At 45.8% G+C, this 15,345-nt stretch overlaps 1 protein-coding gene across 3 annotated transcripts in view; it reads right to left on the reverse strand.

The window, feature by feature from the left end:
• The window catches only part of PLA2R1 (phospholipase A2 receptor 1), a 71,168-nt gene that overhangs the window by 1,756 nt on the left and 54,067 nt on the right, over positions 1-15,345 (reverse strand). For 2 of the 3 annotated variants that reach the window (XM_081005658.1, XM_081005657.1), the window contains exons 23-28: positions 8,640-8,784; positions 5,909-6,147; positions 5,130-5,298; positions 4,386-4,526; positions 2,656-2,772; positions 840-1,016 (exon numbers count right to left, since the gene is read on the reverse strand). In XM_081005658.1, coding sequence (XP_080861784.1) covers positions 840-1,016; positions 2,656-2,772; positions 4,386-4,526; positions 5,130-5,298; positions 5,909-6,147; positions 8,640-8,784 — 988 coding nt within the window. Of the gene's footprint in view, positions 1-839; positions 1,017-2,655; positions 2,773-4,385; positions 4,527-5,129; positions 5,299-5,904; positions 6,148-8,639; positions 8,785-15,345 lie in introns of those variants that run through there. The other variant, XM_081005659.1, reaches the window with a different exon arrangement.

Consider the following 15,345-nt stretch of genomic DNA (forward strand, 5'->3'; position numbering starts at 1 on the left):
TTTATTCACCTGTACATATAGGGTTTAACCAACTAGCAATGCAGTCCCAATATTTACTTAGAATAGAAGTACTGTAATCACAACTGATTCAGTGGGAGTAATTGAAAGGGAATCCCACAGGAAAGTGATGAAGTAGTACGTTTCTTGCTCACTAACAGGAATCAATTTTCAGTATCCAACCAAGTGACAGAACCGCCCCCCCCACTCAAGGTATGTGATGGGTACAACAAAACTGATGCTGTGGGAAGCCGGGCTGCTGATGTGGCGGCGGCTCTGCCACTCCATAGAGCCCTGCTGACAGGAGGTGGGATTTTTACTGGTGCCAATAATCTGATTAAGCGTAAACTGGAAGGCTAGAATTCGAAGAGGAAACGACAGTGCCCTCAAACATCTCCTTTGGCAACCCCGCCTCCAGCTCTCTCAATTTTGTATTTTGAAATTTTTGTTTAGATCAGAACCTGGCCCCTACTGCCCACTAGTGAGCGTTTCAGGATTCTGGGTGGGCGGTAGGGGGTTCTATGGAACAAGCTGAATCCTCTTTCCATCAAGCACTGGTGGGCGGTAAGGAAATTTTACCACCAAGTAAGATGCATTAGTGGGTGGTAGGTATAAAAAGGTTGACTACCCCTGGTTTAGACAGATGTGCTACTTGATTTGTTTGCTTTTTTGTATGTGTGTACAGTTGGCATGGCTTGCAGGGGTGGGGGGTGGGGAATGGTCTGAGCATCACCTGTTTTTCTTCTGCAAAATGGGCCTTGACAGCTTTGCAGATTTCAGGTGCATTCCCCCAGGCCCAAGACTGGGGACCCGCATATGTTGTTTTCAATGTGGATTCATACCTGTGCTTCTTTTGCATACAAATCCTTTTTTATCTTGGCAGGTTGATAATTGCCAGACTCTATCTGTGGTCCTTAAGGCAACACAAACTTTTCCTGTCAGCTGACCTAGATCAGGTTCTTGGATGCCCCAGTTTGAATATTGAATGGGGGGACCAGTAAACCACGTTATTGTATTGTCTATGGGCAAAAAAATGTGGAAATCATTATACAGCTGTGCAGAGCAGAATGCAATTCTAGTTGTCACCTTCCTTCCCAAATATTTGCTTACATCAGAACTGAATTTTTTGGGGGGGTTTCTAAGAGCATCTATGAGCAGAATACCATATTTCTGTTGCTTCCTGTATAAAAACTAAGCTGTTTTTTTGGGTCTGCAGAGGTGAGGGTAAGTTCCATCTACCTTTAGCTGCCTCCAAGCAAGAATAAGAAGGAGTCCTCCTTGCCATAGAAGTTAAGCTATTTTGGAGGTGTTCATGGAATATTTATGAAAATTCAATTTCTTTGGGGATCTACCCTCATTTTTAAAAATGCAATATGTTGTTTATTTCTTTTTTAAAAAAATATTGGTTTTTAAGTGTTTGCTGCTCACAGCCTTTGGGATGGAGTGGCTTACAACCCCAAAGAAAATAAAGTTATTTGTTTATTTCATAAACTTCATATATCACTTGATTGTAAAAAAACAAAAAACCTCAAAGCAATTTACAAACGATCAAACAGTAAAACCAAAAAAAGTTCACAACTGTACTTGAAATAATAAACAAAATGAAGTGTTTCCAAGTCCAAATGCATGTTTAATTCAGCTGCAGTGCCATTACTGTGTGTTCTTCCAAAACTATTTTGGAATCATCCCACAAACCTTTAACAAGCCTATAAGAGCAGTTCAGCAGAAAGAAATCTCTAAATAAGATTTGTCAGTGTGCAAAACAGAAATGTTTCTGGGCTCTCTGGTAATGGTACCTACAGTATAAGAATTCCAATTCATGTTAGGAACATTTAAGAACTTCGGCATAGGAACACTGACCCCACAAGACCCTTAAAATTGTATGTACTGATTATTACTCTTTCAAATTTATAAATTTTATGACATTGTAACTTCCTCCCAGATTAGTCACGATGGAGTGTCGATTTTAAATAAATAAATAAATAAATAAATAAATAAATAAATAAATAAATGCACAAATATGCCTTGACTTGTATTTCCTTCCCTTTTTAGTACTGGGAAGAAAGGTTGATCAGAATAGCTTATAGCAGGATGTGCTTCCTAGTCACTTCTGGATAAGATGTAATAATAATAACTCTGGGTGGCTCCCAACACATATTAAAACATCAAAGACTTCCCTTCTGATGTCTTCTAAAAGACATCTCCTTGACATCTGATGGGAGGGCGTTCCACAGGGAGAGCGCTACTGCCGAGAAGGCCCTTGGGGCTAGACCTCAGTGCCCAGGCTGAACAATGTGGGTGAAGATGCTCCTTCAGATATGGCAAGAAAAAGCCCAAGATGGAAGGAACAGCATTGACCAAGAGGTGTGGCAGGGTGTGTGTGGGGAAAACCCCTGGAGGAAACAACAACAACCGGTTTTCCTGCCAGACCATCTGTATTTCAAACACAGAGACATACTTATTAGTAGCTATTCAGACCGAGGAATTAGCCCATTACATAAGAGGAACTGCAACAGAAACAAAGTGATTATGTAGCCAGAATTTGGCAGTGTCTTACCGACTACAGCGTATATGTTAACTAATGAGCCAAGCAACTTGCCCTGTAAAGGCAGCTATACAGAAACGGATGGATGTATCTGATCAATTCCCTTTACTTACTCTCAGTAACAAACTGGATATCCAGCCAAATTGTTTCAACTGAAGGCCCAGAAGAATGCAATTCTTCCAGAAGAAAAGCATTTTCATGTTCATCTTCAATAGTTAGAAGATTAGAACCTGAGGATGAAAGCAGAGAGAAAGAGAGAGATTCAGATTTACGCATGATTTGCTTAAAAACCAACACTCTCTCACAACGCTATCTGAACTCTACGCATTGCTATCAAATACAATTAGCAGACCATGCCAGTACATTGCCAGTTGCAATAGTTTCTAGTTTGTTTCCAGGCTCAGTTCTTTGAAGTGCTAGTTTTTACTTTTAAAGTTAAGACCAGAGTGCCTAAAGGAATGCTTGCCCTCACATGTGCTTCCTTGGAACCTAAGATCTTTACCAGAGACCTTCTCCGATTGTCCCCACCAAGTGAAGTACAATGGGAGGTTACTAGTAAGCAGCCCTTCATCCACTGAGGACAGACTCCCTGTGTGATGCTCACCTTATGGAGGTTTGCCTATCTTAATGTCAGTCCAGCAGCAGGCAAATACTTTCTTTTAAAACTTTCCACGTTTTAGCTTCAAATCTATGTTTTGTTTCTGTGCGCGCGCAAGCAAGTTAACACATATTTCTGTTTTATTGTTTTGCTTTTGTATTTCTTGACTACGTAAACTGCCCTGATAAGTCACTGAATGAAAGGGCATTAATACTCAAATATGAACGGCAGTACATAAATACCCCCCCCCAATAAATCCTCAGCTACCTTCCATGATACTCGGAATCATTACTCAATATCATGGGTGCATCCTTAGATCAAGAAACAATGTCATATTAATTCAAGATATATATTTACAGAGTAGAGATGAGCAAGGCTGCACAATAATCCAAAGAGAAAGTTGCACGGGTCTGTTTCATTGCAATTTTCTCTTGCAGGCATGTGAAATTGTCAGGAATTTCCCCCTCCTTAGTAGCTTTGAGACCTGCGCACCAACAAAAAAGCCTAGCAAAAAAATTCCAGGCTAGGCCTTCTGATGATGTACTCTGGTACGAAGAAAAACAAAATTACATGCACAGCAAGATTACATACTTCCTCATTCCAAAGCAGCACCAATAACCTTTCCATAGCTGTTTCCATAAATACAATGGTTCAGGTGTGCCCAGCTAGGCCAAACTGGAACTGGGGAGGTATAGCAGTAGACTATCCCCCCAAATCTCAGAAACAAATCACCTCCAGAAACGGAATAGTTCTGCTTTTGGAGTTTCTGTGTCTATACTAGTCATAACAATACTAACCAGATTTTCCCCCCAGTAAGGGGAAATCTGCAGTAACAAGCAGGGGGTGGGGTGCAGAATTTTGGATGCATTCAACTCAAACATGATGCTGTGGGTGGCCCCCCCACCTCAAAAAAGAGTGCTGAGACACTGCAAAACCCCATAAATTTGCTGGTATGGTGCCCAATGTGGTGTTGCATGTAAATTGCCTAGTTAATTTTTATTTTTCAAATATTTAGAGTACAATGAATTAATAACATACAGTAATGTGTGAAGTGGCCATGGACTCACTGCTTTGGCAGTACCAGAGATTTATCTAGCTTTTTCTGGACTGCATCGGCTATGCTGAACAACATCACAACAGATCAATAGTCTTTGAAATAACTTCTCTGAAACTTTGAAAAGAACACTGACGATTAGGCGATGCAAGGCCATAAATCCTCTGCCAATTTTCCCACCAACAGATTACCTTGCTTTTTGCAGAATTCAAATGCTTCATCAAAGTCTGAGTTCTCTAAAACTGTGGAAAAGCTGTAGCAGCTCCTTTCAAATTTTATCCAAGGGACAGGTTTTTCATCACACAGTCCCTTAGATTCAGCTGGCTTCTCCTCTGTGACAGAAGGAATAGTTTAGCCACAACAGAAAGGCAGAATTTGCTCTCCAGAGATCTAACAAATTCTGCATTTGCCTATTGAGACAAATATATTACATTAGCACCAGTCCTATGTCTGTAGAAGAGTACTTGTGTACCTTATGCCTGGGGGAATGTACATTACCAAAAACTGGAAGGAAATGGGGCAACTCTCTGTTTTTAAGTAATCTTTTGCTTTTTTTAAAGAAACTTCCCCCAAGAACCATGAAGCATGCTGTGGGCTCATGACATAATATTTTCTGCTCCTTCACTGTACTCTCTTATTTTTTTTATCAGCTTAGCCCCAGGCAGCCGAATCATCCCCATCACAAAGAACCAGCTCAACTGAGCAAACTGGTTGCACTTCTCGTCATATTTGGGGAAAGCTGTCTTCTTTCCTTAGGCAGACATGTTATTACAAAGTCTGACTATTTACAACACAGGCGAAATACATCTCAACATGGAACATTTTTTAAAAAGGCCCTTTCCTCATTTTAACTTCCTTAAGATGAAGCTCAGAGGCCAGAATGGGCTCTTTGCTGAGAGGGTTTCAGTGTTTAACGTGAGAGAGAACCAGCTTACGGGGTGGAATATGGCAAACTGCCCCATTCAGAAGTCTCTCACAGTCAGTGCTCCTCCAGCGTCCGTCAATATCAATGTAGACACAGCTTCCAGAGGTCTGTGATTCCTCATCTCTCCAGAAAGTATGCGGAGGCTTGGTACCATCTGACCATTCAAAATTAAGGCCATTCTGACAAAAGAAATGTTTGATTACCTCTGGCAGTTCACAAACTGATTTTTATTTTTTAACTCTTTCTCACAAAATTGCAGCCCATCCTCTCTCAGACAGACGTCTCTCCCAGTCCCAACTAGAGATGCCAGGGATGGAAGAAGAAGAGTTTGGATTTGATATCCCGCTTTATCACTACCCGAAGGAGTCTCAAAGCGGCTAACATTCTCCTTTCCCTTCCTCCCCCACAACAAACACTCTGTGAAGTGAGTGGGGCTGAGAGACTTCAGAGAAGTGGGACTAGCCCAAGGTCACCCAGCAGCTGCATGTGGAGGAACGGAGACACGAACCCGGTTCCCCAGATTACGAGTCTATCGCTCTTAACCACTACACCACACTGACTCTCAGTCTGAGGATTGACCCTTGGACCCTCATGCAATGCAGGTGTTCTACCACTGAACTGCAGCCTCTCCCCCCAGTATTTTTTAAAAAGGTACTTATAGAGGCAAATGGTAATAAAGACACACATAGTTTTATTTACAAACTCACTTAACATGTTCAGCCACTGAAAGGGTAAATTTGAACATACTTGCTAAATCACAGCAAATGAGCAAATATTTTAAATACCTACATCTGAAGTGAATAATCCAATCCAATGGGCGAAGCCCAGTCGATTTACAATTACAGTGAGGAAGGCTTGGTGATAGTGGTCTGAAATGCTGACCAATTCAGCCCCATTTTCCTTGCAGGTTTTTAAAGCCATGTACCAAGTCATATTCCCACGGATTAATGTATATGTCTTGTTTGCATACTCTAAAGTATTTGGTACTGGGTACATCACGGAAGAGTGTATGACATTTCTAGACATATCTGTGACAAGAATAAAATGAAAGATCAAGAGTTACCTGGAACACCGTAGAAAACCTTTTCAGTTTAATGTATGCTATTAAGAAATTTACATTTTCAAACAGGATATAGCCATGTGTGAAAGTAATATAAGTAACAACTAAATTAGTCTATTAAAAGCAGCAAGGAAAAAACCCAAACAAAATAGATATTACAGGATATTATGGTACATAATACTATTACCAGAACTTGTTTAAAATTCAGCCAATGGAGGAGTAAATAATAAAATCACATTTTTCGTTGGCTCAGTATTTGAAAACCTTGAAAGCACCAATCACTGCACAGACTTGGACCAGAACTGAATAGTAGCATAAAGGAACCAGTTGTGCCTTTTCACTGACACTAGCACTGAGTGCTCACTGGAAGGACAGATCCTTGTAAGCATAATTAAAAGGCATAAGCCCCATACTAGCACATCACAGTTCAAGCTGTAAGTACTTTGAGAATTTAAGTTTATGCTGAATTTTAAAGTACATTACCATAACAAAGAGAGTGAATATGACAATTCTCCAAGCAGTTTCAACTAAGTTGTTGCATGCACAGATTGGGGTCTGCACACACAATGGGACTTCCCCTCTCTTCCCTCTTTGCCCCCTAAATTTGCTCTGGAAGGTTGGAGGAACCCCCAGAACAGGTGTGGGGGGAGCGTGGTAGGAAGGAGAAGGGGGTAAGGTCCCACTGCATGTGTAGACTGCATTCCCATGTGCATAAGCCCCACCATGTTGAATCCTATCCAGTGGAAATAGATTCTGAGCAGGACTTAGTTGAATGGAACATTATGAATCACTCTTGCTTATGGGGTGCTACTACTAGTATCCAAATACAGTGGTACCTCGGTTTTCGAATGTCTCCGTTGACGAATGTTTTGGTTTTTGAACGCCGTAAACTTGGAAGTAAATGCTTTGGTTTTCGAACACGCCTTAGAAGTAGAACATGCCATGCAGCTTCCGTATTGAGTTTTCGGTTTTCAAACGTTTTGGAACTCACACAGTCTTCTGGAATGGATTATGTTCGAAAACCAAGGTACCACTGTAAGGACAAGAGTTCTCCTTTGGTCTAGGGTGACATCTGCTACTAGTAAAAAATAAAATAAAATCATATGATGAAGCTTGAAGCAGTCTTGGGAAATGGGAAGAGTGAAAAGCTCAACCATTAATCTTAGCCAGTAGGACTGTAACATGCCCAAACATTCACTAGACAGAAAACATTTCATGTTTCATTTCCAAAGAAGAGAGCAGAGATACAAATGTACCATTGCAGCTGGATGATCAGAGGCCATTTTTGTCTCATAATACTGTTGTGTCTACTATTTCTTAAATTGCTTACTAAAATTAACTCAGAGCAATTTATGACTCATATGGTATCTTAAAATATCATTTGCTTGTATTTTCTTTAAGGTAACTCACTGGGGATTGACAGAACTGGGAGAAAAAAGGCACAGAAAGGAAAATGAAGAGGTTCTGTTTTTTGGCAGACCATTAAAACCCCACTATGCCATTTGTTTAAAACCAAACCCTGTACATTCTCTCTTGATTGTAAGATAAAGCACTGGCGGAGGAAGAGGCGTGGGGGGAGCACACCACCCCTGGCAGCGTGATCCTGGCAGGGTGCCATCGCGGCTGCCCCCCTCCCGCACTGGGCGCCATGCCCCTATGGGCGGCACACCATGCTCCCAGGATGCGTGCCACACCCCTACGGGCAGCGCGCCACGCCCCCGGGACGTGCGCCAGCCCTGACCCCGCCTGCTCTCCACCTCTGCCCCCGGTGCCGGAGCATGAAGCTCCGCCACTGAGATAAAGATCAGTCCCATGCCAAAAACTGCACCCCCTGAAAAGTAGCTCCACTCCAGGAGTCAACAGAGCCAGGAGAGATGTGTGGAAAGAGCAGCACCAACTAGCAGTTTATACTTTGCAGAATGGGGAGGGTGCTGGCCCATTCTCTTCCCGCTTCTCATCCTTCTAAAATCCAATTACTAATTGTAGCAGTAAGCAATGATGGGAGGGAAAATGCATTCCGTGTTCTGCACAATGCCAGGAACACTGTTGGAGCAAAATAATGTTAAATGTTAAATAGTAAGCTAAATCCCATACTATGACTATTATACCTCCTGAAGTGCTAATATGTCTTGGAAATTTTCTCACACATAAAAGGAACAGAACATACATGCTTACAAAAAGAAATGTTACATGATTTATGTTACTTTTTTTTTTTTTTGCCTCTGAGGGCCAAATGTGAAGCAATGGGTGTGTGCTCAGGACCTGTGCCCCTCCACAAACACAAACACACCCTCGCTCAACAGATGTGCATATACTCATTCAACATACACAATAGTTTTTCAATCCTTTATCTACTTATCTGGGAGTAACCCCTGTAAATTCAGTAAGACTTAATTTGGAGTAGACATATATAAGTGCCTTTTTAGGGGTGGGTAAGTAAGAAAAAAAATATTTTTTTACCTTGAGCCTTTTGGCAGATAAACCCATTACTTTTTCCACAGTTTTCTAGGTGCCATTTTCCCATTAAACTGAAGCTAGGTTTATTTAATATGGAAGCACATAGCGGAGCTTTTTCTTGGATTTCAGTAGTGTGATCATGGTGATTCTGTAAACAATATGTTATGATGGAAATCACTGTGAGAACAATACACACACATACACACACACACACACACACACACACATACGGACACACACACACACACACACACATATATATATATGTGACATATTAACAAAATGATCATCAGAAAAAATAGAGAAGATTACTCAGTATACAGTAATGAAAAGACCCTGAACCTTTTATGAAAGAGCAATAGATTTCTCAGTACTTAAAAAATAAAAAGTTTGACCAACAAACTTTTGCAAAGTTGGTTGCATCATAGGCAGCTAAAAGATATCTTCAAAGAGGACAATAAGAAAGGCTTTCTATACACGGTTTCTAAATTCCAAAAGGAAGCAATAGAGGAGAACTCAAAATTACTAAAAAAGATGTACAGTATCCTCTTGGAATGGGAAACGAAAGATGAGGAAGTAAAATCAGTTATGATCAAATGGACGCAAGATATAGGCCACAATATACAATTCGAAGATTGGATAAAACTTTGGAAAGTAAATTTGAAGTTTACAGACTGTATATTGTTAAAAGAAAATTATATGAAGATGATGTATAGATGGTATATATCACTGGTGAAATTGGCCAAAATATATAAAAATGAACAGAGGGAGTGTTGGAGGTATAAAGAGGTTGAAGGGACCTTTTACCATATGTGGTGGGATTGTAAAAGTGTTAAGGTATATTGGGAAATGATATATAATGAATTTAAAAAAATGTTTAAAATAACATTTGTTAAGCAGCCAGACGCCTTCCTGTTGGGTATTTTAGGACAAGGTCTGCCGAAAGAGAAAAGGACACTATTTATGTATGCTATGATAGCGGCAAGAATATTGATAGCATAGAACTGGAAGACTGGAGAAATTCCAACAAACGAACAATGGCAAGAAAAACTGACGAATTATGCGGAGTTGGTGAAGCTGACAGACAGACTTCGGGAAAAGGACAATAGGGATTTTGAAAAAGAGTGGGAACCTTTTATATTAAATTTGCAGAAACAAAGAAAGAATATTGACCTGACGGCAGGATTTACAACTTTATGGATAGGGAACAAATAATGCAATTAAAGGAAAAATATGATATTTGTAGGAAATAGCAGAATATAATAATGAGGATAATAAGTCAGAAATGGAAGTTGAGGGAAGTCCAAAGGGAGGGAGGGAGAGATGCTATGTAAATTGTATGTTATAAGTATATTTGTAATGAGAAAAAAGAAAATCAATAAAAAAAATTTAAAAAAAAATTTGATGAAAATGCAGTCTAATAGTGAATATATGAAGGCCATGCTGGATCAAGCCAAAGGCAACTTATTCTAACATTGGCCGATGGGAAGCCAGCAGTATCCAAGGGCAACAGCACTCTTCTCACTTGTGAGTCCCAGCAACGGGAATTCAGAGGCAGGCTGACTTTGATAGTGCAGTGAAATATACTCAGAGTCGCAAAGTGATTTCATGCTCTTTATTCAGCTCATAGTGGTGAGGAGGAATGAATAAATGTCCCCTCACAGTATCTGCTTTATATACATTATTTACACAATGGGCTGCACATGATTGGCTAATTCTGGAATTCTACTGTAAGCCAATCAGGTTGTGGATTCACTTCTATCTGGAGCAGGATTGGGTGGTTCCTGCCAACCAATCATACTGCTGCATTGTTCTAGGACCAATCCGACTGCTGCATTCTGAATCCTATTGTTCTAGGACCAATCAGACTGCTGCCTTTTGGATCCTATTGTTCTAGGACCAATCAGACTGCTACAGTTTGGATCCTATTCAACTCAGTACATAACACCCCTCCCCTCTAAGTTCCAGTCCTGCCCGGGAGGTCGCATTCATAGTCCTCAAGGTATGCCGGCGGCCTACGTGTGCGTTGTGGCCTGGGGTGTTCCCTGGTCCGGGCTCCGGGTTCTGGCTCGTGTTCCAAGGATGCTGGCTGTGATGCGGCTGTTTGGTCTGGTGCAACCGGCTCGCTCAGTCGTGGTTCTGGTTCCGGTGTCCTTTCGGCCTCACGGGTCCTCTCTGTATTTACTGATTCTGCCTCTCCTGCTGGCCCCTCCTGCTCTATGAGCCTCACTGCCCCGCTGTTCCCTTGGGACTCCTCTGACCTGTCCTCCTCCTGGTTTTCTCCCGGGAATCGTCGCCGTATCTGGTCGCAGTGGCGGCGCCAGCATTGCCCCCCATCCGTTAGCACCTCGTACGACACGGGGCCAGTGACCCTGGTGACTGTGGCGGGTACCCATGCTGGGCCTGCCCCAAAATTCTTTGCGTACACTGGGTCCTGGGCCTCGAAGGTCCGGGGGTTCCTGCCTTCCCCCACCACTACCTCATCCTGAGCTCTATCGGGGTGAAGGCGGTCCAATCTGATTGCAAGGCGCCGACCCATTAGTAGTTCAGCGGGGCTCCGGCCAGTCGTTGAGCTGGGGGTGCTGTGCTGTGCTAGAAGGAATGTGGCAAGGCGGTACTCCCAGTCCCCTTGCGTCATGCGGCGAAGGGTGTCCTTGGTGGTCCGCACCATGCGTTCTGCTTGGCCATTGGTGGCAGGGTGGAACGGCGCCGAACGGATGTGGCGGATGGCGTTCTGCGCTGTGAAGGTTTGGAATTCTCCTGACGTAAATGCAGTCCCGTTGTCTGAGACGAGAGTGTCAGGGAGCCCGTGGGTTGCAAACAGCCTGCGTAGTACCCGGATGGCTGCGGACGTGGAAGTGGACGGTACCAGTGCGACTTCCAGCCATTTGGTGTAGGAGTCCACCACTATGAAGAATGTTTTCCCCTGAAAGGGGCCAGCGAAATCCACATGCAGGCGTGACCATGGTGCTCGGGCGGACTCCCAGGACTGGACTGGGGCCCTTGGGGGATCTGGGCGGGATTCTTGGCAGGCCTGGCAGTGTTTGACCCAGGCCTCTATCTCTCCATCGATCCCCGGCCACCACACATAACTCCTGGCAAGGGCCTTCATTCTTACTACCCCTGGATGTGTCTCGTGTAGGGCTGTGAGGACCCTTTTGCAGAGGGGCTGGGGAACAACGACTCTGCTTCCCCATAACAGGCACCCCTTGTGGGCCGACAGTTCATGTTTGCGGGTTGTGTAGCCGGCGAATTCTGGCCCGGGGCTGCTGCTGGGCCATCCCCTCCACACCCAGTCCAGGACCCGGGAGATGACCCTATCTTTCTTGGAATGGTGTGCAACTTCTTGTGCCTGAATGGGGCGGTCGGGAAGCAGCTCCAGGCTCATAACCTCTTGTGCAGGTGCTGGGTCAGGGCCTGTTTCCGGTAGTGGTAGCCTGCTGAGGGCGTCCGCATGGCCCATCGCCTTCCCAGGTCGGTGAATCAGTGCATACTGGTAGCTGGCAAGGAAAATTGACCACCTGAGGACGCGAGGAGACAGCACTTGGGGGGTCTGCTTTTCGGGGGCAAACAAGCCAAGCAACGGCTTGTGGTCAGTCACCACGGTGAAGGGCCGCCCGTACAAGAAATCATGGAATTTTTTTACTCCCTTTACGATTGCCAGACCCTCCTTGTCGATTTGCGAGTAGTTCCGCTCGGTTGTGTTGAGTGTCTGGGAAAAGTACGCCACCGGTACCTCTCTTCCATCCGGGAGTTGGTGCCCCAGGACAGCTCCAATGCCATAGGGTGAGGCGTCGCATGCTAGCACCACCGGCAGCCTCTCGTCGAAGTGTGCCAAGACCGAGTTTGAGACAAGCAAGTCCTTGACTGCCTGGAATGTGGCCTCCTGGCGCTGGCCCCACACCCAAGGGGCCCGCTTGTCCAGGAGTCTGTGTAGGGGCTCCGCTACCGCCGCCTTGTGGGGAAGGAAGGAATGGTAAAAGTTCAATAGTCCCAAGAAGGCCTGAAGTTCAGTCTTGCTCTTGGGCGCTGGGGCATCACAAATGGCCCGTACCTTGTCCCCAGTCGGGTGGACCCCTTCTGCGTCCACCATAAATCCCAGAAAGTCCACCTGAGGCACTCCTAGTAGACATTTTTCCCGCTTCACCTTGAGACCCGCCGTCTGGAAACGGTGCAGAACGGTGCGGAGGCGGTCCTCAAACTCCTCTGGTGTGGGGCCGGCAATCAACACATCATCGAAGAAGGGGGTGACGCCAGGAATCCCTTTAAGGAGAGAGTCCATTATATTCTGGAATATGCCTGGTGCCACGCTGACACCGAATTGCAGCCGCTTTACCCTGAACGCTCCTCTGTGCGTCACAATCGTCTGTGCCTCTGCTGTGGCCTCATCTACTGGCAGCTGTTGATATGCTTGGGCCAAGTCCAGCTTGCCAAAAATTTTCGACCCAGCCAGGGTGGCAAGGACATGGCTGACCACTGGCACTGGGTATGCGTGGGCCGTGAGGGCCTTGTTTATGGTACATTTGTAGTCTGCGCAGATGCGGACCGAACCATTAGGCTTGACGGGTGTGACGATTGGGGTTTCCCAGGGAGCATTAGGCACCGGCTCCAGCACTCCTTGCTCTACGAGTCGGTCCAATTCCTCGTCTATACGGGGTTTCAAGGCGAACGGGACCCGGCGGGCCTTGAGCCTGACCGGTCGTACTGCGGGGTCAAGCTGTAGCGCAATGGGGGGGCCCGTATACTGTCCCAATTTCCCATCGAAAACCCCTGGAAATTCCTTGCATATGGCGTCCACGTCCACTTGTAAGCTAGTGTGGTTCACCCCGGTGACAGCTAGCCCCAGTGGTCCAAACCATGCCAATCCCAGTAAGCTAATGTAGGGGCCCTTGACCACAAGCAAGTCCAGTTGCCGCGTCCGCCCTCGGTATTGCACCCTGAAGGTCCCCACCCCCATTGTGGGGACCTTACGTTTCTGGAAGTCCCGGAGGGTGAATGGGGCCGGCCTGAGTTTGGGACCCCCAGTGGGACACAGTTTCCTTAAGGTCCTTGCCGAGATTATGGATAGAGTTGAACCCGTGTCAAGCTCCATGCGGCATGGGGCCCCCTCTATCTGTACCTCTACATAAATTTTCTCTACGTTGGGGTGGGGCAACTGGTATACCTGGAAGTCCGTGAGCTCCGTCGAGTTGCCTTGGTGCGTTGGGCCCCGGGACCTGGGGCTCTTGGATTGGTCATCTGATGCCTGGTGTCGGGTGGGCCGAGCCCGACACACCCGGGCGATGTGTCCCGATTTTCTGCACTGCCTGCACTCTGCGTTGCGGAAACGGCAGGTCCTCCTCTCGTGACTCTCCCCGCAGCTTGCGCAGTTCCCTCCTTCTCGTCGAGGCAGCTGTGGTCTGTGCGCTGCTTGAGTGCGCTGCTGTACTCGGTGCACCTCCTCCCTGTCGGATCCTGAGTCGTCGGTGAGGTCTTCATGGTGGACCCTCGGTTGGGATGGCAGGCTCGGCCGTGCCTCTTGGGTCGACCTCTCGGCAGCTTCTGTTGCCAGGGCCTCCTCCAGAGCGACCTGGAACGTTAGGTCCTTCTTAGCGTAGAGGCGCCGTTGCAGCTTCTCATCCTTCAGGCCACCGACGAGGCGGTCACGAAGCATGTTCTCCAGCTCTGAGAAGTTGCAGAACCGGGCGGCTTGGCGGAGAGAGGTCACAAACCCCGTTATGGTTTCCCCAGGGGCTTGCCGCTTTGCGTAGAAGGCATTTCGACGAGCCACCACTGAGGGCTGCGGCGAAAAGTGCCCCTTCAGCTGTTCCATTATTGTTTTGTATGGAACAGTAGCGACGTCTTCAGGCGCAAGGAGAGCCCGGGCGATTTCAAACGTCTCCTCTCCGCAGACGCTGAAGAATATCGCCCTCTTCTTGGCGTCTTCTTCGTCGGTGACCCCTTTGGCTTCTAGGAGGAAGGTGAAACGGGAGGCGTATGCTTCCCAGTCTCCAGATGCTGGGTTGAATGGCGAGAAGCTGCTGTTGGCTGCCATTCTGAGTTCCTCGTGCCCCGGAGCTGAAGCCTGGATACACGGTGCGAGGCAGCGGTGCGGCAGTTGGCGGTGCTGCGGTGCTGTGTGTGGCAGTCAGCTCAGCGGGATCCCATCCTCGTCGCCAGTGAAATATACTCAGAGTCGCAAAGTGATTTCATGCTCTTTATTCAGCTCATAGTGGTGAGGAGGAATGAATAAATGTCCCCTCACAGTATCTGCTTTATATACATTATTTACACAATGGGCTGCACATGATTGGCTAATTCTGGAATTCTACTGTAAGCCAATCAGGTTGTGGATTCACTTCTATCTGGAGCAGGATTGGGTGGTTCCTGCCAACCAATCATACTGCTGCATTGTTCTAGGACCAATCCGACTGCTGCATTCTGAATCCTATTGTTCTAGGACCAATCAGACTGCTGCCTTTTGGATCCTATTGTTCTAGGACCAATCAGACTGCTACAGTTTGGATCCTATTCAACTCAGTACATAACATGCAGGTAGAGCATAACCACCATGGCTAGTAGCCATTAATAGCCTTAATCCCCCTGTGCAATCCTGTCTACCAGCTGTCTACCAGCTCCATCTGGTATGCAGGCTGAGACCCTACGTGCCTGCAGACTGTCTCATCAGAGTGGTGCATGCTCTAGTTATCTCCCGCTTGGACTACTACAA

Source organism: Podarcis pityusensis (genome assembly GCF_964106645.2).
Source record: "Podarcis pityusensis genome assembly, chromosome: 1".
Classification (NCBI taxonomy): domain Eukaryota; kingdom Metazoa; phylum Chordata; class Lepidosauria; order Squamata; family Lacertidae; genus Podarcis; species Podarcis pityusensis.